The sequence below is a fragment of the Pleurodeles waltl genome, chromosome 7 (assembly GCF_031143425.1).
Source record: "Pleurodeles waltl isolate 20211129_DDA chromosome 7, aPleWal1.hap1.20221129, whole genome shotgun sequence".
Classification (NCBI taxonomy): domain Eukaryota; kingdom Metazoa; phylum Chordata; class Amphibia; order Caudata; family Salamandridae; genus Pleurodeles; species Pleurodeles waltl.
In genome coordinates, this window is record NC_090446.1 from 59,745,574 (window position 1) to 59,772,119 (window position 26,546).

General features: G+C 44.8%; 1 protein-coding gene across 2 annotated transcripts in view; it reads left to right on the forward strand.

Moving 5' to 3' along the window:
* Positions 1–26,546, forward strand: part of LOC138303629 (killer cell lectin-like receptor subfamily B member 1B allele A) — a 187,408-nt gene that overhangs the window by 74,578 nt on the left and 86,284 nt on the right. The window contains exon 4 of one of the 2 annotated variants that reach the window (XM_069242926.1): positions 18,328–18,491. In XM_069242926.1, coding sequence (XP_069099027.1) covers positions 18,328–18,491 — 164 coding nt within the window. The remainder of the gene's footprint in view (positions 1–18,327; positions 18,492–26,546) is intronic. The other variant, XM_069242927.1, reaches the window with a different exon arrangement.

Genomic DNA, 26,546 nt, shown 5'->3' on the forward strand with positions numbered 1-26,546 from the left:
CCCTCTTGTAAACTTGAACGTCTACTCAACTGCGAAAATTCCACTTGGCTGTCCACCTTTACTCAGCCATCCTCCAACCAACTAGGGACCAACTTTGTTCTGGCTTTACATCCCCTCATGAACTCAAAAGGTGTCTTTCTCTTGTCTCTGAGTTGAGTAGTGCGATGAGCCCAAACTGCCTCATGTACTGCTATATCAATGTTATGATTATCTGCACAGCCAATTGAATTGTACCTTTAATCATACAGTTCATGCGTTCAACAATGCCATTTACTTGAGGATTATGTAGTGCTGTACGATTGTGCGTGATGCCATAAGCCATCAAAAACTCCTTCATTTCAACAGATGTCAATTGTGTACCATTGCCAGTAATTATAGTATGAGGACAACCTTCCCTCCAAAAAATATATTTTAAAATGGCAATGGTACTCCTAGTCGACACCTCTCTCATAAACACCGCTTCCATCCATTTAGAAAACACATCCACTAAGACTAAGGCAAATCTCCTATAAAATCCAAACAAACTGTGTGCCACTGTTAGACTTTTTATCCTTGGCGTGGTCTCCCTTAACTTTTTGCCTCTGTTCCCCAGGTTGTTGATGTGTGTGGACTCTGATTTTACTGTTTTTGTTACTCTGGGCACTTTACCACTGCTATCCAGTGCTAAAGTGCAAGTGCTCCTTTACAAAATGTGTTGTGATTGGTTTACCCATGATTGGCATATTTAATTTATTAGTAAGTCTCTAGTACAGTGCACTAGAGGTGCCCAGCGCCTGTAAATCAAATGCTACTAGTGGGCCTGCAGCACTGGTTGTGCCACCCACATAAGTAGCTCTGTAATCATGTCTCAGACCTGCCACTGCAGTGTCTGTGTGTGCAATTTTAACTGTAAATTCGACTTGGCAAGTGTACCCATTTGCCAGGCCTAAACCTTCCCTTTTCTTACATGTAAGACACACCTGCGGTGGGCCCTAGGTAGCCCCAAGGGCAGGGTGCAGTGTATGGTTAAGGTAGGACATATAGTAATGTGTTTTATATGTCCTGACAGTGAAATATTGCTAATTTCGTTTTTCACTTTTGCAAGGACTGTCCCTCTCATAGGTTAACATGGGGACTACCTTTAAATCTGATTAAAGTGTAGATTCCCTTTGGGAGAGGATGGACATATAGAGTTTCGGGTCTCTGAGCTCACAATTTAAAAATACATATTTTAGTAAAGTTGATTTTAAGATTGTGTGTTTGAAAATGCCACTTTTAGAAAGTGAGCATTTTCTTGCTTATACCATTTCTGTGTCTCTGCCTGTTTGTGGATTCCCTGTCTGGGTCAGTTTGACAGTTGGGCTGGTTGCACCTCACACTAGACAGTGACACAAAGGGAGCTGGGGTGTAGCCTGCATATCCTGATTAGCCATCTGTGCTAGGAGGGAGGGGAGAAGTGGTCATTCACACCTGAAAGGGCTGTGCCTGCCCTCACATAATGCAGTCTCCAACCCCCTGGTGAGTGTCTGGAGCCTGGCCTGGGCAATGCAGGATTTCACATTCCAAAGAGACTTTACTTTGAAGTAGGCCTACTTCAAAGGAGAAATTGGGTATAAGAAGGGCACCCAAAACCACAGACTTTAGAAACACTTCTGTAACCAAGAGAAACCTCTGCCTGGAGAAGAGCTGAATAGCTGAGGAAGAAGAGCTGCCCTGTCTGTGACTGTGCTTTGTGGAGCAATCCTGCAGTTGCTGCTTCTGCCGGAGTAAGAGGGCAAAGACTGGACTTTGTGTGCCTTCCATCTTGAGAAGAAATCTCCAAGGGCTTGATCTAGAGCTTGCCTCCTGTTGTTTGAAGTCTCAGGGACAGCAAAGACTTCTCTCTGCCAGCACCTGGAGTCTCTGGAGAGACTCCTACTCTGCCCTGTGGTGCCCACCTAGTTCCTGGGACCCTGAAAGGAGATCTGCGGCTGAGAAAAACGACGTGCTGCCGGCTCCGCAGCTGAGAAACAACGCTCGCAGGAAAAATGCCCGGAGCAGGAGAAACGATGCGCAGCATCGCTGACAGAGGCTGGGAGATCACAACCTGCGCTGCGGGATTTTGCGGATCATCATGCGGCTGGATTTTCGACTCGCGTACCACAGTGCGGAGTTATTTTTGATGCACACCTGCCCATGCGGGGTTATTTTTGATGCGCACCAGGTAAATTTTCACTCTAGCAGCGCTAATGTGTTTTTAAAACAACACAGACTCTTTTTGATTTTTAATTGATAACTTTACTTGTGTATGGTGGATTTTTGTTGTTTTGGTCTTCTTTTGTTTAGATAAATAATTCCTATATTTCTAAACCTGTGTTGTGTCATTTTGTAGTGTTTTCATTAAGTTACTGTGTGTGTTGGTACAAATACTTTACACCTAGCACTCTGAAGTTAAGCCTACTGCTCTGTCAAGCTACCAAGGAGGTAAGCAGGGGTTAGCTGAGGGTGATTCTTTTACCCTAACTAGAGTGAGGGTCCTTGCTTGAACAGGGGGTAACCTGACTCTCAACCAAAGACCCCATTTCTAACAGCCACACTTCACCCAGAGCTTCAATATGGCCCATCAATGACTTCTTCCCTAGTTTCAATCTTTTCTCACACTCCCTACAATGTACACAGTCTTGCACCCACTGGGCAGTTTGCACGTCAATACCAGGCCACCAAAATTTTTCTTTAACTCTCCTTTGAGTCAACGTTTGGCCTAAATGTCCCTCGTGTGCCAATTGTATAATTCACATTCTTACGTTCTCTGGAGGTATAAACTTGTCACCTCTCATCACCACTCTACCATCACTCAACGACAGTTCATCCAAAACTTTTATATAAGGTCTCACCGATACCACAACTGCGCTCTCTCTCCTTGCACCCTCAACGATCATCTTGCTGACACAGTGTAAAACAGAATCATTCAATATCCCTTTTAGCCATTCCGTTTTAGAAGAAACACCCAATCCAGGTTGTACTATATCTTCCATCCATGCTACCGTTCCTTCTTCTTCTTTTATCAAAATTGCTTCATCTTCAACCAACTTCCAATCAACAGCAAGCCTTGAAAGAGCGTCAGTTTGAACATTTCGCCATCCCTGAATGTACTCCACATTATACATACACTCCTGTATACGAGCCGCCAATCTGGCCAATCTTGCAGAACCTTTGCCTACACCCCCTGCTGACAATACTTTTATTAGGGGTTTGTGATCTGTTCTCAACTTGAAACTGATGCCTCCCAAAAACGTCCTAATGTATTCCACAGACCAGGCAGCTGCTAAAGCTCTTTCGCTCTATCACCAAGTAATTCCTTTCACTTTCAGTGAGTGATCACGAGGCTAAAGCCACCGTCCTTTCAACACCTTAGTGCAGTTGAGATAATACCACACCTACACCAGACACACTTGCATCCACAGTGACAATAGTAGAGAATGAAATATTGAAGGGTACCAACATTTTTGCAGTACATACTTCGCGTTTTATAGTGTCAAAACACACTTGTTGTACTTCTGACCAGATGAAACTGCAACCTTTGCACAACAACACTCTCAACCCCTCTTTTATGTCTGCAAAGTTTTCAACAAACTTTGAATAATAATCTATGAGTCCCATGAAGGATCTTAATTTGTCTTTGTTTCGTGGACACGAAGACAGGTTTATAGCTCCCAACAGATCTTTTTTTGGCTTAACTCCTTTACCAGAAATTGTGTGGCCCAAATATTTAGTTTCCTTACTCAAAAAAACACATTTCTCTTTACGCAGAGTAAGCCCAACCTCCAACAGTTTTTTAACCACCCTTATCAAAATTTGATTGTGTTCAGTAAAGGTTGGTGCAATAACCAAAATGTCATCCTGGAAAAATACAACATTGTTGAAGCCCTCAAAAACACCTGCAACATCATACGTTGGAAGACACTCGCAGCAGATGATAGACCAAAGGGCATTCTGACAAAATGAAAGGTGCCCTCCATAGTGATAAATGCTGTAACATCCAGCGAACTGCGATGTAAACCAATCTAATGGTAAGCACTTTTAAGGTCCAATTTAGAAAATTACTTGCCTCCTTTGAGTAACATGTTGAGTTTATTAATGTTGGGTAGAGGAAAATAATCTGTTACAATGTTCTGATCAACGCTGCGAAGATCCACACAAAATCTCAATTGGCCATTGGATTTTTTTGTGATAACTACAGGCGAAACCCAATCAGAAGCTTCTACAGGTTAAATCACACCCTCCTTTAACATATCTTTCAACAAGTTACTAACCTCCTCTCTGACTACAATGGGTATTTTCCATTACTTTATGTTTTACTGCAACTGCTCCTGGCTTAATGTGAATTTTATGCACATAGCCTTTAAGCTCACCCAACTCTTCTCGAAACACTTCTTTTACTTCTTCAAGAATAACATTCACATCACCATCTTCAACAATTAAAATTTGTTCTGCACCTCTTGGATTCACAATTATATTAAGGTCGTATTGGTGCATCTAGTCTGATATTGGTGGTCCACTCTCAGCCACATACACCTTGCCATAGGTGTATCTTGTTTTAAAGCAATTCACAGTTGTGAAGAACCCCAAAATTTCTATTTCTTCCCCTTGGTAACCGCCTGGACAAATATCTTTAGCTGTCAACTCAAGTTGTGGCCAGTTCCTCAGAAAAACATCTTTAGGAATAATGGTATACTTTAATCAAGTATCCACCATTAATTATACATTTATATTTTCAATGGTGAACAAAGCTTTGGGCCTGCTTTCCCTTCTGTCACTATTAGCTTTGCTGTCCTCACCTAAGCTAAGTACACAATCGGATGGCTCGCATCTATCTTCATATGCCGCCACACCCTTCGACTTAGGCCATTCAACACACATGCGTGCAAAGTGGCCTTTGCATCCACACTTCTTGCACTCCTTACCTATGGCATAACATCCTTTAGATTCACTGCTGTGTAAATTGCTACCATACCTGTTGCACTTCTTATTATTGAAGATTGATTTCTGTACCTTTTGTGAACTCTCTTTATTTTTCCACACAACGCCCACACTACCACAATTGCTTTCCACACAACTAACAATTTCCTGTGTCAATTGCTATTCTCCACCTCCACTGTTATGCTTCCTCATCTCTCTCATGCACAATTCTGATTCTTCAACCACCTTGGCCATGTCAATAACGTCTTTCAAACTAGGATTCTTTGCAGCCCACAATCTTTCCTGAATCTTTCTACTCTTGCACTGAACCATTAACTGATCTCTAATCATTTCTTCACATATGGTACCAAAATGGCATTTCACAGATAACTCTCTCAATCTGGATACAAACTCATCAATGGACTCGTCCACCCTCTGTGGTTGAGTATAAAACTTATAACGTGCCAGCTCCACACTAGTCTCCTTTGCAACCCTATTGCTTAGTTTCAATCTAGCTTCTCTGTATTCATCAGTAAAGCAAGCTCCATTTTCTTTAGCCACAGGCATAAATTTAAATAGTCTCTGTGCCTCTGACCCTAAGAAATTTAACAACATTGCTTTTTTTGCAGTAAGACCTAAAATCCTCACTAACTAATGGCTATAAATAATTATTAAAAAATATCTATTCAGTCTTCCCACTGGATTGCTGGTACACCCTGCTGTGGTAGGAAACATGGTGGTGCAGAAATTGAAACGTGTTCCATAATGAGTTAGTACCAAATAAAAACAGTAAAACCAAGAAAACAGATCCCACAACGTAATGTCACTTAACAATACCATCAACACGCAAGTTCATTGACCTTGACGGTAATATTTGAAGGTGTGCACAATACCGTGTATAAAAATGAAGCGCACACACTGCTGATCCTAGAATAAGAGGTGTGATTGTCACCATGCTTTGAAATTTAAAGCTGAACACATTGGGTTTCCTAAATACATCAGCGGTGCTTCCGGCGTTAAAATAAGGGTTGCCCCTTTAAATCTGAATTGCTCCTTTAAGAAAATAAGTGTTACACCTTTAAATCTGGAATGCTCCTTTAAGAAAAGCAGGTCGCCGCCCCTTTAAGACCTGAAGAGTTAATGGCACACTGCAGGAACGTCAAGGCAGACCGTTAACTCCGTTTGCTCCTAATTCGCGCTGCCCCTTTAACCCTGGAAGCGCTAAGGGCACACTGCAGCAACATCAAGGCAGACCGTCCACTCTCCTTTGTGCTGCTCCTCACATTGCCCCCACAGCACCTGATAAGCGTATACAGACAGCTATGTACAGCGAGAGACACCCAATCCTGACGCCGATCCTGCGTGTGTTGACTTCGGGCTTGTTGCTTGCCGCTGGGTTCATTCCGCTCAGTAGGCCAATAACCACCTTCAATAACCACTCATCGCCAAAAATAATGTAGTAAATAATGCGAGCACACTGTTGGCAACTCAATTTAAGATCCTTCTAATCGTCGTACTCCAGCAGTATATCCCGTTTGCCAGCCCCGCTCCAACCGCTTTTTCTCATCCTAAAAGAAACATTATATTGTGACATATTAAGAATACGAGCGCTCTTGAATGCGAGGCAAGTGCTTGTGAACCACAGTTCCAAATATGACAAGTCTAAAAACCTTCAATTTGCTAAATATAAAAAAACTAATTTTAGAGGAAAACTCTAAATAGTTTACAAATAAAATCAAGCAAGGTGATAACTCTCCTAAATAACCTTTTAATACGGTGAAAGGTTCGGCCAAGCTGCCCGTACCAGTTTTTAAAAGTAGTAGTCAAGATTTTTGCAATTATAATAGCTCATTTGTTTCAGAAGGAAGTTCAGTAAGTCTTTAATACCCTTGCAACTGACTGTCAAATATCAGTTGAACCTTTGTTAGATAGCGACCAGCGTCACTCATTTGCAGTCTTTCAATACATTTTCACAGCTTAGTACTGCGCAGGTTTCTAATTTATTGAAATCTACTAAATCAGGATCGCATCTGGTCCCTTGCCCCCCAAAACTTGCTCATCTTGTTCCTGAGATTTTAACCAGGCAACTAACAATGATTTTTAATGATATAAGGAATCTGGGCTATTTCCCGTGTGAATGGAAAAAGCCTCTATCCTGCCGCTATTAAAAAATCTCATCTGGACCCACAAACTCCCAGCAACCATAAGCCAATATCAAGGCTCCTATTTCCAGCAAAACTTCTGGAAACATCGAACTTACGTCCTTTATAGATGCAAACAATCTGTTGGATTGTACTCAACATGGGTTCAGAAGGTCTCATAGAAACAGAGACAGCCTTATTAACTGCATCGGAGGAGTTGAGCTTTATTCTTGATGAGGGAGGTAAGGCCGCAGTAATATTACTTGACCTCTCAGCAGCCATTTATATTGTCAATCTCACCATCCTGATCAATCGGCTTGTGGAGCTGGGAATCAGTGGTCTTGCTCTCAGCGTGTTAAGATTTTTTCTCACTGACAGAGTTCAACTGGTGGCCTTCGGCGAGTTCACTTCAGATCTATTTTGCTTACCAATATGCCATGGGGCGTGCCTCAGGGCCCGTCATTGCGACCCACACTCTTTAATCTTTATGTCACTCCCTTGTTGAGACTGATTAAGTCTTTTGGCTTCTCAGTAGTATCATATGCCTATGATACCCAAATAGTGGTACCAGAATCCTGTCCTCTAATTTAGAGAACACTGCACAACGATTGAGATCTTGCATGTTCCAAATGGACATCTGGTTGAAGCAAAATTGCTTAAAGCTGACCTCAGAAAAAAACTGAAGTTCTCCTCTTAGGCAAAGAAATCTCCTTCTGGTTGCCAATGTGGTGGCCACATGAATTAGGGCCACTCCCCTTGCCAGTTCAGAAAGTGAAGAATTAAGGGATTGTTTTTGATACCAGGCTCAGTTTTAAAGGCCAGAGTAACTCTCTGGCCTCTTCTATATTCCTCTGTTGGAAAATAACCAAGAAAGTTTGCTCTTTCTTTCCTTTGGATCTTCAAAAAATTATGATTACCACTCTTGTCTTAAAGCAGCCGGGTTACTGTAACGCTCTATTTATAGGCATTCAAAAATGAAGTCTCAATAAACTGCAGATGCTACAGAATGCCTCAGCTCGGCTTTTGTTACATATTCCAAAATGTCAATCAGTATCCAAGGTGCTGATTAAGCTGCACTGGCTGCTGGTGACTTGGAGAATTGAGTTTAAGGTTCTCTGCATTTCCTTCAAAGCACTTCATAGTATTGGCCCAATATATTTCCAGGACAGATTTGCATGGTATACCCCGTCTTGAGTGCTTAAATCCGCAAAAGCCAAGCATTTACTGCTTGCCCGGGCAAAGCGGGCATATTGGGGTGGTAGGAGCTTCTCTGGTAGAAAAGCAGAATTATGGAACCGGCACTCTTGGATCTTAAAAAACTGTACAGAGCTTATGACCCTTAGGAAACTCCTTAAGACCTGGTTGTTCTGTCAGTTGTTCGGGCAGTTTGTTTTCCTTCTGTTTTTTTCCCCTTTTGTATAGGCAGCAGTGCCAAGACGCACTTGGATATTCGAGCACATCATAAAACTGCCAATCAAATCACTTACCGACCCACTCAGACCTTCACAAACTCACTCACAGACACACTCAGACCCTCACACACTCACTCAGAAACTGACACACTTACACACAGGCAAACTCAGACACTTATGCACCCACTCACAGACCCACTCAGACACTCATGCACCCACTCACAGATCCACTCAGACACTCATGCACTCACTCACATACCCAGACACATGCACCACTGACAGACCCACTTGAACACTCACACACTCACTTAGAGAATCATATACTCACTCCAGACCCACTCCGACACTCACACAGTCACTCAGAAACCCACTCAGAGACCAGTGCACTCCTTCTCAGACCCACTCAGAAGCTCACACAGCCACTCACAGACCCACTCAGACACTCGTGCACCCACTCACAGACTCTCTCAGACAACCACACACCCACTCACAAACCCACTCAGACACTCATGCACCCACTCACAAACACACTCAGAGGCTCATGTACACACTCACAGACTTACTCAAATCATCGTACACCACTGACAGACCCAGTCATACCTTCTCAAACCCATTCACAGACCCACTGAGACACTCATACACACAATCATATACACACTCAGACAATCAAGTACCTAGTCAGAGAACCAATCAGACAGTAATGCATCCTTTCACAGACCTACTCAGAGTCCTGTATCCACTCACACACCCACTGAGAGATGCATTCACCCACTCACAGACCCATTCAGAGACCCATGCCCCCACCAGCAAACCCTCTGAGGTACTCATGCACAAACTCACAGACCCTCTCAGGGACTTATGCCTGCGGAGTTGGGTGGTTATAGGGGGTTGGTGCAAGGCCTGGGCGCAGGCCATACCCAGCGGCCAACCCCACCACACACAGTGCACGACGGTGGTTGGATTAACGTAAATTACTTAAAATTACTTTACGTTAATAAAAAATAGAAAATCAATAAAAAAACAAAGGCTATAGGGATGTTACAGTTAGCAAACAGACTTAAAAAAACATAGAAATTCACTTAATGAACCAAAGGTTACAGACAAATTATAGTTAAGATCTGAATTTACTCCCACAAAACTATAGAAATTCAGTAGTTATAGCTATGGTTAGCTCTACTATAACTCTTCCCCTAAAGTAACTAACTCTCGCCGTGCACTGCTAATTACCCCACATATTGCATGACATCTTTCTTAACCTCATTGATAATATTAATGTAACATTTGCAGTAAAATTATTGAGAAGAAAACTGTGCATGGCAGGGGTGCAAGTTATAGTTACTTTAGGGCATGAGTTATAGTTGCTTGAGCTAACCATAGCTATAACTGCTGAATTTCTTTGGTTTTGTGTGAGTAAATTCAGAATCTAACCATAACATCCATGTAACCTCTGTTTTTTTAAGTGCATTTCAAAGGTTTTTTTAGTGTAATGTAATTTGAATTACTATACGTTAATCCAACCACTGCGGCGCACTGCCTTTGGCCGTGCAAAGTGGGGATTGGCTGCTGGGCATTGCCAAGCCCCTGTAACCAACCAACTCTGCGTCATTGTATGGAGAGACCATTGAAAAAACAAACTCTCTCTCTTCTGTTCTATTATGATATGGAAGATAGAGAGACAGAGACAAAGAAAGATGCAGAGAGATAGGGGGGCTTTTTAGACTTTGACCAATGATATACTTAGAATCTTCCTTCATCTACCCGTCCTATCAGTTTAATACAATGATCCCCAAACAAATCTACTAAATTCTCCTTCATGTATCTCTCCGTTGTCTCATCACAAACCTCTTTTTAATGCTATCATCTCCCTAATCCCTTTCTACCCACTCTTCCCTTCTCCATCACTCCTTGCTCATCCCAAACCTCATCTTACTACTATAAACTCTCAATTAGCAATTTCTGATTCTTCCCTTTTTATCCCTCCACTATTCTATTCAATCCAACTAACAGACTCACATGTCACTTTACAAATATTATACTTATATTTCCCTAAACTCCACCCCTAATCCTTTTGGGTTCTGGAATAGCAAACTACTTGCCAAAAAGAGCACAGCGCCTTGTCAGGGGTAGTAAGCGCTATATAAATACCAATTCAATTACAATAATGTAACCCAGTGCCTTTCTTTCAGAGAATCAGCCTTGCCACAGTGAAATACAGCTTTAGAATATTTTCAGTGCCAGAACCTGCAAACAGGAACAATTTTTAAAATACCATGCATTCTGCCCTGTGAGCCTTTAGAGCTTACCTTAGGGGTGATTTAATCTTTATGAACAAGCATTGGCAAGACCAATAGGTCTGGCTTTAAAGGAATGTTGTTTGGTAATGCAAAACATTATGAGTAAATAGCAAGGGAATAGATATGCATTTGTGTGGAAGCAAAGAATGGTAGAATAATATTGGTATAAGTGAAAAGCTCATTTGACAGTTGCACTGTCAAGCCAGACCTACAATTCCATGTGAGTGAATGGCTGCCCTCTTTCCATCTGGACTGCTGTCAGAGAAACACAACATAAATTATCTAGTTATCTAAGGCAATTTAATAACTTTCCGATGGCATGTGTGCACCCCTGGAAGCCAACCTTAGGCAGTTGTATACATAAAATGAAAACAGCTGTGTGGATGGGCAAGCACTTTTTTGTGGAAGCACACAACGTCCGCCCAATCAACAGGTATACTCTTGGCTCCGAACGTGTAGGCAGAGTCAAAGCCCCTTTCTAGTGATGCTCACATAATTGTCACCTGACAGCTGTGCTTTTAAGCCAGACCATAAAAAGGAAAGTTTAGGCCCGGCCAAGTGTATATTTTACAGGGCCGAATTTACAATTTAAAAACTGCACACATAGGCTGCAGTGGAAGGCCTACAGTCATGTTTTCACTTTAGTGGTGGCACAATAACTGCTGCAGTCCTCTGGAACATTTAAGTTACATGCCAAGGATACAGAGACTACCATAGAATAGGGCCTTACAGGTACATTTAGAATGCCAGTTAGGGATTAGCTAATTTTACATGTTTTTAGGAGACACTGGACCACAGGGTCACTGTGTTCAAAGGGTCCACAGAGAAGCAGCAGTAGGGAAAAAATGAGTGGGGGACATGCAAAAAAGTGGCCTTTCCTAGCACTAATAGTATTTTTATGTTCCTAAATGTTTTTGCAGGGATGTCACCAGGACTTTAAAATGCTTATGGATAAATAGTTAGGGTAACTTTAACATTCATACTATTTTTCACTCAAATTATGTTTTTGCAGGCATAAAGTAGCTTCTTTCGTCCACTGAAATTGTAAGTGTACATTGTGTGTGCACCCTAAATATCGAAACCAGAATATTGAGTGATGCAAACATCATGGACAAAATATTGAATCTAAAATGTCAAAAGGTAAGCAAGTATAGATTTCCCATCCCTAACTCCACATATATGTACATAAGTGATACACATATACATTTTCAGGATAAGTAGAGTTAGGATTAGTAAATCTATGCTCTTGTCTTTGGATATTTTGTCCCTTGATATGCTGGGGTCGATATTTTATAGTACAATCTAAAGGATGCGCAATACCACTGAAAGATGGCTGCCCCTTGTAATTGTTAATTTCTTACTTACTTTTCCAATCATATACCTGTCATGTTTATACAGTGGGAGTTTTACCTATTTTTACTTTTAATCTTATTGTATATGATTTACAAATATATGAATTAACAAAAAGAAAATGTGCTTGCTTGCCAAGTCCAGACATATTTTGGATTTGACAATGCCGTGTTCCAATCATTTATATTCTGCTCCTGTGATTACATGAGCGTTTTTCCTTGTTAACAAACTTTTCCCTTTGAAGTGAATCTCCAGATTGCAATTACAGGAAGAAATTAATTTAAGAATTCTCGAGCTTTCTAAAATATTTTCAAAGAATATGAATGCAAAGTGAGGCCAACTCGAGTTCTAAAAGACCCATTATAGAATCTGAAAATAGAAACAAATGAACAGCATATTTATGAAAGGCGGCAACATTAGGTTCAGGCTAGTTTTCAGGGGTGACATTGTCGGGTTGTACCAGCTCTGGCAGCACTAGTCAGCCCTGAGCCAGCAGGATCCACTGGCCAGAACACATCAAAGAGACTCATCTCACCTGTGGCCCTCAAAGGGCTCTCGATCACATTTGGGCATTGTCGGCCAATAGCAGGGCTTCTGACAGGCGCCTATCTGCACCTGCCACCGTGAGCCTGATCACCAGAGCATGCACACAGGGGACTGGGAACCCAAAGGAGCCCGGGCAAAGTTTGTCAGACCAGCCCCCATACAGTGCATAACGAGTGAGCCTGACCACTACAAGAGGGGTTGGGGGGCTCCCTCCCCAACAGAATTGTGGAAGAAATAGTGCATTGTAAACACATTTTTCATTATATATTCAATTGCATTAGTTTTAAAACATAGTAAAGTGCACCAGGACATGGCAGTCTTAATGGGGCTCTTCATAGGTTCCCTCACCGTCACCCTCTAACAGTGCCTCTCACCTCTCCATAGGCCCCCGGCCTTGTGCATGTCATTGCTTTATAGCTCCTCTCTTACCAGTGTCACATGTCAGAGCATTTTACATCCCACACTCACACAGACAATGAATCTTACCTGTGTAAACCAGAGTATTGACAATGCCATATTGGATAGAGTGGACTCCAAGGTGTAGGGTTCAGGTCACCCTTACTGGGAGGCATCTTTAGGAATCCTTGGTCGAGGGAAGCATGAGCTCAGGATTCAGAATGTAGCACGGTGGTTAGGGCTGACTTTACTAGGAAGAAGTTATTTCTACCCAAACAAACCCTTTATAGCAAAATTAGGATAACACAAGACTGGGGAAAAAACATAACTTTCCAAACTCAATGTTAAAATGTAATCTTCACTGCGCCATTTGTTCGGGCCTCCCTGTGTTGGAACGCCCCCCGCATACATTATGTCTGGTGCAGGCACAATGTGGCGAAAGGGTTTACAGAGTGGCGCAAAGCAAGCATTGCACCACTTTGTAAATAAGGTGTGAGAAAAAGGCCTCCTTAATGCCATGTGTAAAAGATGCCAGGTTGGCGCACGGTGGCGCTAGGGGCTTGTAAATGTGCCCCACTGTTCTGTGATCTGCATAGTACACACACTTTGCAGCACATTGCCCACTGCACTACCTCAGATGCTTCAAAACTGCCACTAGACAAAACTCCGATCTCTCTCCAGCAGGTGCATTAATCACTAGCATTATCTTGGCACTTATATTGTTGCCTGAAACTGTTGGATATACAAGGAACTCTGCAGTTCTTGTTAAACTGCTGCACTGCTACAAAAGCGGCCCCCACCCAGAGCCGGCCTTTAGCATGGGTGAGCTGGGCCCAGGGCGTCAATACTCTGAGGGGCGCACAAAGCTGTGCATAAAGTTTATGTCAACAGCTTCACAATTGTCTTCTGGCTCCAGCCTTGTCTGTGTTCCTACCTGTTCGTTTCTGTCTAATATGCATTTTAATGTGGTTTTCACCCATCATTATCAGCCTCTCACCCCTGCTGCACACATCGACAAACCATTATCCTGGGGAGGCAGCTAAGCTGTCAGTGACTTAGGTGAGCTGTGGTGGAGGGGAGTTCTAGGGATGTTCGTGTTGAGGGGTCAGTCGCTACTCACTCAGGTACCCAGAGAACACAAAAGTGCCCCCGCTGCCTCATTTAATTCACTATTATCAGCAAGAGCACCAAATGTCTCTCCGCCCATGCCCACGGCCAGGCGTGGCCGGTATTTTAGGGCAGAGGGGCCAAGCCCCCCCCACCTTTTGCCCCTCATGAAGAGTGTCTGTCAGGCTGAACAAAGGCCAGCCTGACAGACACTCTTCATGTTCAGGTGAGGCAGCCAGGAGCAGACATGGGCGATTTGCGCAGACTCCTGGCTGCCTGAGCTGAACTTTGCTGGGCTGAGGAGATCACAGCTCCTATGGGCGTGACCTCCTCGGCTCAGCAAAGGTGCCTCGAGGCCCTCCCATGGGTGACGAGGAAAGCGTCACCCACTGACTTCGACCTCGGCGCTTCAGGTTTAATCCCTGAAGCTCCCAGGGTGAGTGTCAATCGGTGACACTTCGTCACAGAGTGGGGTGGGGTCAGCAGTCTCACTGACCCCATCCCACTCTGTGACGAGGCTGGGACTGCTGCCTTCTCTCATTGGCTGACTGGCTGACCTAAGGTCAGCCAATGAGGGAAGGCAGCAGTCCCAACTCTCCTGGGACCTCAAAGGCTGAAGGTAAGTGTGCATGTGTGTGTGTGTGTGTGATCTTTTAAAATAAATGTTTGGTGCGTGCATGCATGTTTGAATGTTATGAGTGTTGTTAATGGATGTGCGTGCGTATGTGTGCAATAATGAGTGTGTGTGTCTGATCTTTTAAAAGGAATGTTTGGTGCGTGTGTGCATGTTTGAATATTAAGAGTTTTGTTAAAGGTTGTGCGTGTGTGTGTGAAAGAAGGAGTGTGTGTGTGTGTGATCTTTTTAAATGAATGTTTGGTACGTGCGTGCATGTTTGAATGTTATGAGTGTTGTTAATGGATGTGCGTGCATGCGTTTGCGTGCTTCCTGCCCGCCCCTCCCTCCTACAGCTGCCGGCCGCCACTGCCCAGGGCGCTATCTTAGCAAAGGCTGACTCTGTTCCCTTCCAGCCTCTTGGGTAAACGCCCGATGCCCGGTATGGCCAGTCCGGCCTTGCACGCATACTTCTGATGCAGCCACAGCTCCTCTCACTGGTTGAGCCATGGAGAGCCCCTTGCAGGAGCTGTGCTGCCAGCTGATCCCTGCCATATCAACCCTTCACTGAGCCTGACTTCTTTGCAGCAGAGATGACAGTTAAGCATAGATTTCTGATCTACGCTCTAAACCAGTGATACTCAAAGTACAGCCCATGGGCCACACACGGCCTTCTGGACCTTTACATGAGGCTCCCTGGCCTGTTGTTTATGCGACGCACAGGAGTTTTACTTTTTTACAGCACCTCCGGGCTCTTTGGGCTTACGCCCTGTACAGCTCAGATGGTATGCCAACCATTACTGCTTCTGCGATAGAAACTGTCTCACTGTGCATGATCGAGTTGTGCTGGAGCTTTTTTTCACTACTGAAGCGACTCAGCATTAAAAACATGTTAAATCAACAGGCAATTCTTTATTTAAAGTTCAATTGAAGTTAGAAAGAAAGGAAGTAATTTGGTTGTCCTGCAACAACTAACTTTAAAAGCACCTCCATTTTAAAGACATCTTGGAGCAAAAATGTTAAAATATGATGGACTCTTCAAAATTCTAACAGTGTATTACATCAACAAGCAGAACCGTTTCACCTCATCAGATTCTATCAGTGCATTCCGAAATATTATTTTGAAAGTGACAGCTTTCACGCATGAATTTAGAAACATTAATCTTACCCCCACTATGACAACAATGCCAATAGTGAACTAAGAGGTAAGTCAGTTGTTATGTGCACTCTTTTGGTGGCCTGGGTTTCTAGTATACATGAACAACATTATAGTTTATTAAATCAAACACAGGAGAGGGTTTTGTACAGCATACATCCTTAAATCATGTATTTTGTTGTTCTCTAACAAGTGATAATGAAGATAAAGGAGGGACAGTGAAATAAAACAACTGCCGAGGATCACACAATTTGATAAAATGGGAGAGCCAGAACTAGTCCCAGGTGTTCTGGTTTCAAGTTGTACAATTCATTCACTAGATCAGAGGACTTCAAAGGCTATTCTTCCAAGCCCCTGTTGAACCAAATATTTTTATGCCAGGCTCCCCTTCAAACCTTTATAGTGAGAAAGGTAGTGATGATGGAGGGAATGAGGCTTAATAAATTACATTAAGGGAGACAAAAAAGGGAGAGAGTCTTAAAAAGCCAGTGTTTTTCAACTGTGAAATATACAAGTTAATAGGAGGTATGTCCGTGGTTTGGAGGGTGTTGAGTTCAAGAAGGCTCACATCCTCTAAAAACAAACATTTGCAATGCAGTGGTTCTCGCGTTTGCTCCAGTTAGAGCTATTAGTGTTGTAAATTCCTAACTGCACCTTTCTTGCCACCTAAATTGAAAATTAAAAGTAAAACAGCTGACATAAGCGAGCCAATTCAAAGTGCCACGGCCACCATGAGAGTGAGCACGAAGGAGAGAGACAAAAGGAAAAAGAAGTTTGCTCAGAGACAAACTTATTGCCAAACGTCCAAATATCCATGTATCGGGTTCATGGCCAATGCCGTAACAAAACTACCCCAAGGAGGGACAAACGTGAAGCATTTACCAATGATAACAAAAGATTTTGAAAGGCAAGCCGAGTGATAGTGATGGGCATACAGTGGGCGTGATTAAAAGTCCACAGATAGATTACAACAGGTAAAAGCGCTTGCACGCTCGACCTAAAATGGGTGGAATGAGATGCAGGCACAATGTCCTCAGATGAATTTCTACTGAGGCAGAATTTTTGTAGTACAGAAAAAGTAGATCCCACAGGTGCATTTCATTACCATGTGTGTTTTTTTAAGTTGACGCCTTTTCAAGTGTGCTTTACAATACTTTTTAACAAAGTAACACAGCCCTTGGTAAAGAAACAGTTCAGATCTGCTGCTCCTGTCCACCCATGCTACAGCAGCTTTGAGGTGTGTTCCTTTAGTGGGCAACATATCTGAGATCTGTTCGTCAGTTTTTTATGAGAACATTTACCTCGCTAGGGTAGGTCTCTCACCGTTGTGACAAGGCCCCAGCAGGCAGTGTCCCGTTCTTGTTAGTAAAGCAATCCGAAGACATCCTCTCCTCGCTCTGTACTATGGGATATTGTTATGAGACCCCAAGAAAGAGTCGCCTCTCCCTATTTGTAAAGCATCACACTGAGTCCCCACCTCCCCCACTCCCCTTACATCTTGCTCTGCACCCTCCACCGGCCAACATTTATAGCCCCGCAGGAGTCCTGGCAAAGGGTAGGGCTGCTCTCCATTGGTCCCCTGTCAGCCTGATGGGGCAGCAGGCTCCCCCACTCCCCTTCAATCAATGTGTAAATAGGGTGTAAAAGACAGAATAGGACACACCCAAGAAAGGCCATGCTTCCAAGCTACCTTTCAACGATGGTAAAAGTGCCTTGCAATCAGTCCCTCCCCACACATTGTAGCTCCTCTGGCTACTGAAGGATGTGTGCCTCCCTGGCAATTACACCACGGGCCACCAGAATGCAGGTCCCCAGCTTAGAGACCTCTGCACTAGATGCATATGCTTTGCTTCCCTACACCTACCTTACCACTACGCACCACACTCCCCGAAATCCCACCCTGCCTGACCGCCACCTTGCTAGCATCAATGCAGTCCTCGGTCACAGCACAGACTAAACTTTTTGGCCACTGAAATGATTGCGAGCACCCAATCTCTAAACTCACATCCTAACACACGTTGCCGGCCGGTCAGCTACCGCCTCTGCTGGGGGTGGGCGTGTTTTGCTACACCGCTGCTACTTCATTTTCTTGCGCAACAGCGGAACAAAGCAATAATAACTTGTTTTTTTGCTGCACCACTATTAAAATGTTGCCATATTAAAGAGCTGCACATAGTAGTGGGTTACTACTGTTACCCCATTTCATAATACCAGGTCAGCCTGGTAGTGTTCACACCTGTGACCTGCAAGTCAGCAGTGAACACTTAAGTCTCTAAGGTGTCTCTCCAGCTGAATCACCGGACTGGGAAATCTTACTGGAAATCTTACTGGGAAATTTAAAAACAATTCTCAATACCTCAACTACTTGGCAACATTTTTCAATTTCTTCTCCCAGCAGGAGCTTATCGTACACCATCTTGTCCTCTGCACTGGGAGCTGCAAGGGCGGAAGTGCTATTACTATCCAGGAGCATCAGATCAGAAGAACTGGAGCGCGAGTCATGAAGCCTGCTCCTCCAGAGGCTCCCGCCTGGCGGTGATAGAGGACAAGGCTGAGCTGGTAAGGCATCACTGATACAGGAGCAAGGAGAGCTGGTAAGACATCAATGGTACAGGAGCAAGGGGAGCTGTCAGGGCATCATACGCTGGTAAGACATCAGTGATGCAGGAGCGAGGAGAGTTGGTAAGACATCAGTGGGACAGGAGCGGCAGAGCTGTCAGGGCATCATACATAGAGGATACGGCAGAGAGGGTAAGGCATCCGTGATACAGGAGTGACAGAGCTGATAAGCCTCCAGTGATACAGGTTAAAGCATCAGTGATACAGGGACAGGTAGAACTGCAGGGGCAGCTGCATTCTTAAGGTTTTGGGGCCACATCCTTCATATTTTCTGATTCATTGTACTAGTCATTGTATTGCTCTCCTTAACAGTAACTTTTAGAGTTGCACTTTTTCAATTAGAGTTAAAGATGACAATACAATGTCAGATCCTGGCTGGCTGTTGCCCTATGACCCTTGCATTAGTGAGGGCCAGGCAGCCAAGAACTATTTACAAACATACGCACTAGTGCACGTGCTTGACTTCATGTACGTTATTTAAGCAAGCTAAGGGGTTACCTGCATCCACCGGGGCCTGCAGTTGTAAGGGTCTTCAGGTACCACCCCTTGATCACACAAGAGTTTTACTTTTTTACAGCACCTCCGAGCTGTACAGCTCAGGCAGTATGCCAATCATTACTGCTTCTGTGATTTAAACTGTCTCACTGCGCATGATCGAGTTGTGCTGTAGGTTTTGTTTCACTACTGAAGCAACTGCATCTCTAAACCATTTACTGCCATGGCAATTTATACACGACCCTCAAATATGCTTTCTCGGACTCTGTTCCACAGCTCCTTACTTCCTAAACTAATCTCACTATCCTTGGTGACTTCAGTACTTGATCACGCAAGCTATTTCCTGTTTCAGCGTCTCCATTCACCACTCTAGGTCTGAACCAGACCAGCTACAAGCGAGGCAGCATCCCCTGACCAGTTCTGAGCACCAGGCCCTTAGCATGTGCCCTGTGTCCTGGCTAAAGGTAAGCACCTTTGCTAGGCTGTTCCCCCCAAGAGTCCTCTTGGAATCGCTCATGGGCAGTTTGCTCCAACAGGTGCACATCCAGCCTACAGGTTCGCGTTTGATGCCAGCTTCTGGCAGGTACTTGGTAGGGATCATGGGAGCCATTAACTTTAGGGGTTTGAGGCACAGGGTCGGGCAGGTACATAAACTAGATCCGGGCACCAAATTAAAAGTGTCCTCCCATAAGTGAATTGGAAGGCTAAAAAGTGGGCCAGGTTTTCAAATTGGGACCGTTTTGAACTTGTGAAGACACGCTGTATCTTTATTTTATGACGTATGGAAGACTGCATTAATTTGAGCTTGCTGATTCAATACTTCCTTTAATATCAGGGAACTCAACAGTAACAACCAGCCCAGTAGACTATAAAACAGCGAAACAACCGGGCAAAAAACATGCCCAGATGTAGCCCTAAAACAACAGGCCCTCATCTAGCCAAAAAACAGGCCTACTTGCACTTAAACATAGGCCCAGATCCAGCCCCAAAACAGGCCCACATCCACCCCAAAACAGGCCCACATCCACTCCAAAACAGGCCCACTTCCAGCCAAAAAAGAAGCCCACATGCACTCAAACACAGGTGCACATCCACCTAAAACAGGTCCACATGTAGCCACAAAAAACGCCCGCAAACAGCCACAAACAAGGCTCCCCCCCCTGACCTGTCAGACCAGCCCATGGTGCACTGCCTGATTGCCCTGTAGGCCACTCGGCCCTGGTGGAGCCGGTGCGCTGTAGGTTGTCTGCCCCCGAGAGGGGCATGCTTTAGCTGCCAGACTAGTTTTTAAAGGGGCGCTGACTTCCAATGATGAAATATAGGGCAGATTTAAGGAAAGTGGTGCACTTGAATGAAATGCTTCAGCGTGTTAAAGAACTACTGTATTTATACACCATGCAAAAGCGTTTCATGTAAGCGCATTAGAATACTAAGAGTGGCTTTTATTAGAAGTGATGGCTTCTAAACACGCGTCATTCTGCCACTGACCCCACTGGCAGGATGGCGCCCCAGAGATGAGCAAAAGGCGCATGATCTATCATAGTCACCTTACATGTGGCCAGGGTTGTGATCAGAGATGGGGCAGCATTGTGGCTTATTAGAAAGTGCTAGAGAGGCTTTAGTAGCGCTGGAGAGGTCTCAAGGCGCTCTATCAATCACAGCTTCACCGCTTTATTCTAAGCAACTGCTGCACTACACTCTGCCTCTTTCTCTTTTGTGATCGCGTGTGATTTGATGTTCTGATGAAGGACAGAGAGGGACGGTGAAATAATGCAGTTGCCGAGGATCACACAATGTAATGATAAAGGGCAAAGATGTACAGTCACATAAGACAATTGCCTAGGGTGGCAGAGTTTGGTCAAGCAAGGAAGCCGGTATTGGTGCCTGGTTTCACGTTGTGCAATTCGGCCACTCGATGATATTTTCAAATATAAAACATTCATCCACCTCCGTAGCAATGATGGCAGTAGTAAATGGTCATGTGCACCTTATATCTCCTAAATTATCATACAAGAAGCAATTTATAGTCAAATGCCTACAAAAGAGATTTTTGAATAATGCTCATCTCGAACCGAAGTATGTCAACGTGTTCATGTGTCATGGTAAAAGACAACGAGGCAGTGAAGCACTGATAGAGCGGTCCGTACTAATAATTTACCTGTACTTGGACGCTCTTTAGGCCGATGAATCTTTTGACTAAGTGGGACCCTCGCCACCCTTAATCAGTCAATTTCATTAAATCAATAACGAACATAAGCAATACCCTGATCAACATAACACTTAACAATTAATCCAGAATACATTTCGGCGAACCCTGACCTCTCAGTCAGGAATAACCACACCAGTTTATTCAAAGTTAGTGAATTTATTTCCCTATATTAACAAGCGGCAAAGCTGGGGTTGGCGCAAGTTTCCTGATCTCATGTTGTGCAATTCTGCTGATAGATGAGTTTCTCTGTCTTGTTCACAATTTACCCTAAAGGGGAACATCCCAAACACTTGTGCCTGGTGTCCACACCCTTCGGTAGGTCAAATTAGATAGACACACTAGAAATTATACTGTATGTAGTCTCTAATGAAATGCTCTTTAAAAATGCCTGCATCAACATTTATTGTCAATTTGTTATAGATAATGTGCTTGAAAATGCATTATTTTACATCAAGTTTTAATTTTCTTTCGGATGTGAATACCACCGAACACCCCTTGGAAATGTTCACCTCGCTCGCTATGCTGACACACCAAATTTTATTTATTGATCTTACGCCCCCCACTTCACCCCACTTCAAGCCCTCAACTGAATCAGGAGCAGGCTGAGCTTTTAAAGCTTCAGTGATATAGGAACAGGCAGAGATGGTAAGGCTGGTAAGGCCTCTGTGATACAGAAGCGGGCAAACTGGTGAGGCATCAGTGACACAGGAGCAGACAGAGCTGGCAAGGAGTCAGTAATACCGGAGGAGGCGGAGCTGGTAAGGTATCAGTGACACAGAAGCAGACAGAGCTGACAAAGATTCAGTAATACAGGAGGAGGAGGCAGAGCTGGTGAGGCATCAGTGACACAGGAGCAGACAGAACTGACAAGGATTCAGTAATACCGGAGGAGGCAGAGCTGGTAAGGAATCAGTGACACAGGAGCAGACATAACTCACAAGGATTCAGTAATACAGGAAGAGGCGGAGCTGGTAAGGTGTTATGAATGCAGGTCCATGGCCATATTTAGATAATTGGGGCTTGATTAGATATTGGCAGACAAGATACACAGTCACAACAGTAACGGATGTCCTGTCTGCCAAAATCTAAATCCCCATGGGATTTAGATTTCAGTGGATGGAATATCCGTCACCTTTGTATTTGTATTTTGTATTTATAAAGCACATTCCGGCCGAGGCATCGAAGCACTAAGAAGGTAGGAGACACATCCACAGAGTAAAGAGAAGTCAACAGGGAGGCATTAGCACGGAAAGAGCCATGTTTCGACTAACCTTCTAAAGACTAAGAAATGTTGTTCCTTCCTGATAGTCAAAGGTAGAGAATTCCAGCATTTAGATGCAGCTACCGTCCGTAAAGGCTTTATCTCCCCATTTCGCTTTATAGGTACGAGGAACCTGAATTCTGAATGCTCCTACTGAGCGAGGAAAATGTTTGGGTTGATAACAAAGTAGCTTAGAAGTCAAATATTTTCAGCCATTTCCATATTGTTAGAAATGGGGTTTTTGGTTGGCAGTCAGGTTACCCTCTGTCCAAGCAAAAGCCCTCACTCTAGTCAGGGTAAGTCACACACTATCCAAGATTATCCTGTGCCCACCCTGTGGTAGCTTGGCACGAGCAGTCAGGCTTAACTTAGAAGGCAATGTGTAAAGTATTTGTGCAATAAATCATACAATACCACCATATAGCACCACAAAAATACACCACACAGTGTTTAGAAAAATATATAATATTTATCAGGATAATTGTAGGTCAAAAAGAATAAAGTTGCAATGGAAAATTGTAGAAATATCACAGGACAGTGATATAAAGTGTCTTAAGTCTTTAGAATATAAACAAAGTCTCTTTCAAGCACAAGTACCTGGTTGGGAGTGGAAAAATCTCCTCAGAGGGCCACAAGAGAAGAGGTGCGTGGAAAAAGGGTGTGTGCGTCGATTTCTCCCCAGCACACACGGACTTGCGTTGTTATTTTCCACGCGGGGAAGTCGGCGTCGTTTTCCGGCATGCGGACAGTCTCTTTCTGTGGATCGCGGGGATTACCAGATGTCCCGGGTCTGTGCGTGGATTTTCCTGCTTGTTCTCCGGCTGCGCGTCGGTCTGCGGGGCTGCGCGTCGAAATTACGATCTCACGGCAGGCGTCGCGTCGATTTCTCCTCTGGATGTCGATCTGCGGGGCTGCGCGTTGAAATTACGATCTCACGGCAGGCGTCGCGTCGATTTCTCCTCTAGAGGTCGGGCGGCGTTGTCCTTGCGAGGCCGTGCGTCGGATTTTCGATCGTCCCAAGAGCGTCGCGTCGATCAGCGTCGGTGTGCGGCGCTTTTCTCGCCGTGGAACAAGCTGTGCGTTGAAATTTTCAGCGCACGGAGCGTCCAAGTAAAAGAGAGAAGTCTTTTTGGTCCTGAGACTTCAGGGAACAGGAGGCAAGCTCTATCCAAGCCCTTGGAGAGCACTTTCACAGCCAGACAAGAGTTCAGAAAGGCAGCAGGGCAACAGCAAGGCAGCAGTCCTTTGTAGAAAGCAGACAGGTGAGTCCTCTGAGCAGCCAGGCAGTTCTTCTTGGCAGGATGTAGTTTCTGGTTCAGGTTTCTTCTCCAGCAAGTGTCTCATGAGGTAGGGCAGAGGCCCTGTTTTATACCCAAATGTGCCTTTGAAGTGGGGGAGACTTCAAAGAGTGGCTAAGAAGTGCACCAGGTCCCCTTTCAGTTCAATCCTGTCTGCCAGGGTCCCAGTAGGGGGTGTGGCAGTCCTTTGTGTGAGAGCAGGCCCTCCACCCTCCCAGCCCAGGAAGACCCATTCAAAATGCAGATGTATGCAAGTGAGGCTGAGTACCCTGTGTTTGGGGTGTGTCTGAGTGAATGCACAAGGAGCTGTCAACCAAGCCCAGCCAGACGTGGATTGTAAGGCACAGAAAGATTTAAGTGCAAAGAAATGCTCACTTTCTAAAAGTGGCATTTCTAGAATAGTAATATTAAATCCGACTTCACCAGTCAGCAGGATTTTGTATTACCATTCTGGCCATACTAAATATGACCTTCCTGCTCCTTTCAGATCAGCAGCTGCCACTTCAACAGTGTATGAGGGCAGCCCCAATGTTAGCCTATGAAGGGAGCAGGCCTCACAGTAGTGTAAAAACGAATTTAGGAGTTTTACACTACCAGGACATATAACTACACAGGTACATGTCCTGCCTTTTACCTACACAGCACCCTGCTCTAGGGGTTACCTAGGGCACACATTAAGGGTGACTTATATGTAGAAAAAGGGGAATTCTAGGCTTGGCAAGTACTTTTAAATGCCAAGTCGAGGTGGCAGGGAAACTGCACACACAGGCCTTGCAATGGCAAGCCTGAGACAAGGTTAAGGGGGCTACTTAAGTGGGTGGCACAACCAGTGCTGCAGGTCCATTAGTAGCATTTAATCTACAGGCCCTAGGCACATGTAGTGCACATTACTAGGGACTTATAAGTAGATTAAATAGTCCAATCAGGTATGATCCAAAGTTACCATGTTTTAGGGGAGAGAGCATATGCACTTTAGCCCTGGTTAGCAGGGGTAAAGTGTGCAGAGTCTATAAAGCAGCAAAAACAGTGTCCAAAAAGTGGAGGGAGGCAGGCAAAAAGTTAGGGGTGACTACCCTAAGGCTGTCAGGTCTAACATGTGTCCCCCCCAGCTGAAAGTGGGGAGAGCTACCCGACCTCCTGGGAGCTCTCATCGCTAAGGCGGAAGTACCTGGAGAGACCATCAGCATTGGCGTGGTCAACCCCTGGGCGATGTTCCACCGTAAAGTCCATCCCCTATAGGGAAATGGACCACCTCAAGAGTTTTGGATTCTCACCCCTCATCTGCATGAGCCATCTGAGGGGCCTGTGATCTGTCTGAACCCGGAAGTGAGTCCCAAACAGGTAGGGTCTTAGCTTCTTCAGTGCCCAGACCACAGCAAAAGCTTCTCTCTCAATAGCACTCCACCTCTGTTCCTGTGGTAATAGCCTTCTGCTAATAAAGACTACCGGTTGATCTCTGCCCTCCTCATTCAGCTGTGCTAGGACTGCCCCTATGCCATGCTCTGAAGCGTCTGTCTGCACGATAAATTCCTGGGAGTAGTCAGGGGCCATGAGTACGGGGGCCGTGCACATGGCTTCCTTCAGGGCGTCAAAGGCTTTCTGACAAGCCTCTGTCCAATTCACCAACCTAGGTTGTTTCTTGGAAGTGAGTTCTGTCAAGGGTGTTACAATGGTACCATAGCCCTTGACAAATGTGCAGTAGTATCCTGTGAGGCCTAAAAAGGCTCTCACCTCAGTCTGCGTTCGTGGTGGTTGCCAGGCCTTGATAGTTTCAATCTTGGCCTGGAGTGGCTGCACCTTGCCACCACCCACTAGGTGTCCCAAGTACACCACGGAACCCTGCCCAATCTGGCACTTACTGGCCTTGATGGTCAGGCCTGCCTTTTGCAGGTCCTGAAGCACCTCCTTGAGGTGAAGCAGGTGTTCCTCCCAGCTGGAACTGTAGACAGCTATGTCATCCAGGTAGGCTGCACAGAAGGCATCCTTGCCAGCTAGGACCCCGTTAACCAACCGTTGGAAGGTAGCGGGGGCATTTTTCAACCCAAACGGCATCACCCGGAACTGGTAATGGCCATCAGGGGTTGAGAATGCGGATCTTTCCTTGGCCCCCTCAGTCAGGGCGATCTGCCAGTACCCTGAAGTAAGATCAAACGTACTCAGGAACTTGGCAGCGCCTAGCCTGTCCACAAGCTCCTCAGCTCGGGGGATGGGGTGAGCATCAGTCCGTGTGACTGAGTTGAGACCCCGGTAGTCCACACAGAACCGGAGTTCTGGCTTCGCACCTGAGGCAGTAGCCTTAGGGACCAACACTACTGGGCTGGCCCAGGGACTACTGGATTTCTCGATAACCCCTAGAGTCAACATCTTGGAGACCTCCTCCTTGATGCTGGCCTTCACCTTATCCGACAACCTGTAAATTTTGTTCTTCACAGGGAGACTGTCACCAGTGTCAATATCATGAACACAGAGGTGGGTCAGTCCAGGAGTAAGGGAGAACAGGGGGGAGAACTGCTCCAACAGCTCATAGCAGTCTCCTTTCTGGTTTAGAGTCAGGGAGTCAGACAGAATGACCCCGCTTACAGACCCATCACCTTCTTGGGCAGAGAGGAGGTCGGGGAGAGGTTCACTCTCCTCTTCCGTTCCTTCATCTGTGACCAGAAGCATATTGATCTCCGACCTCTCAAAATGAGCTTTTAGTCGGTTCACATGGAGCACCCTTAGGGGATTCCTAG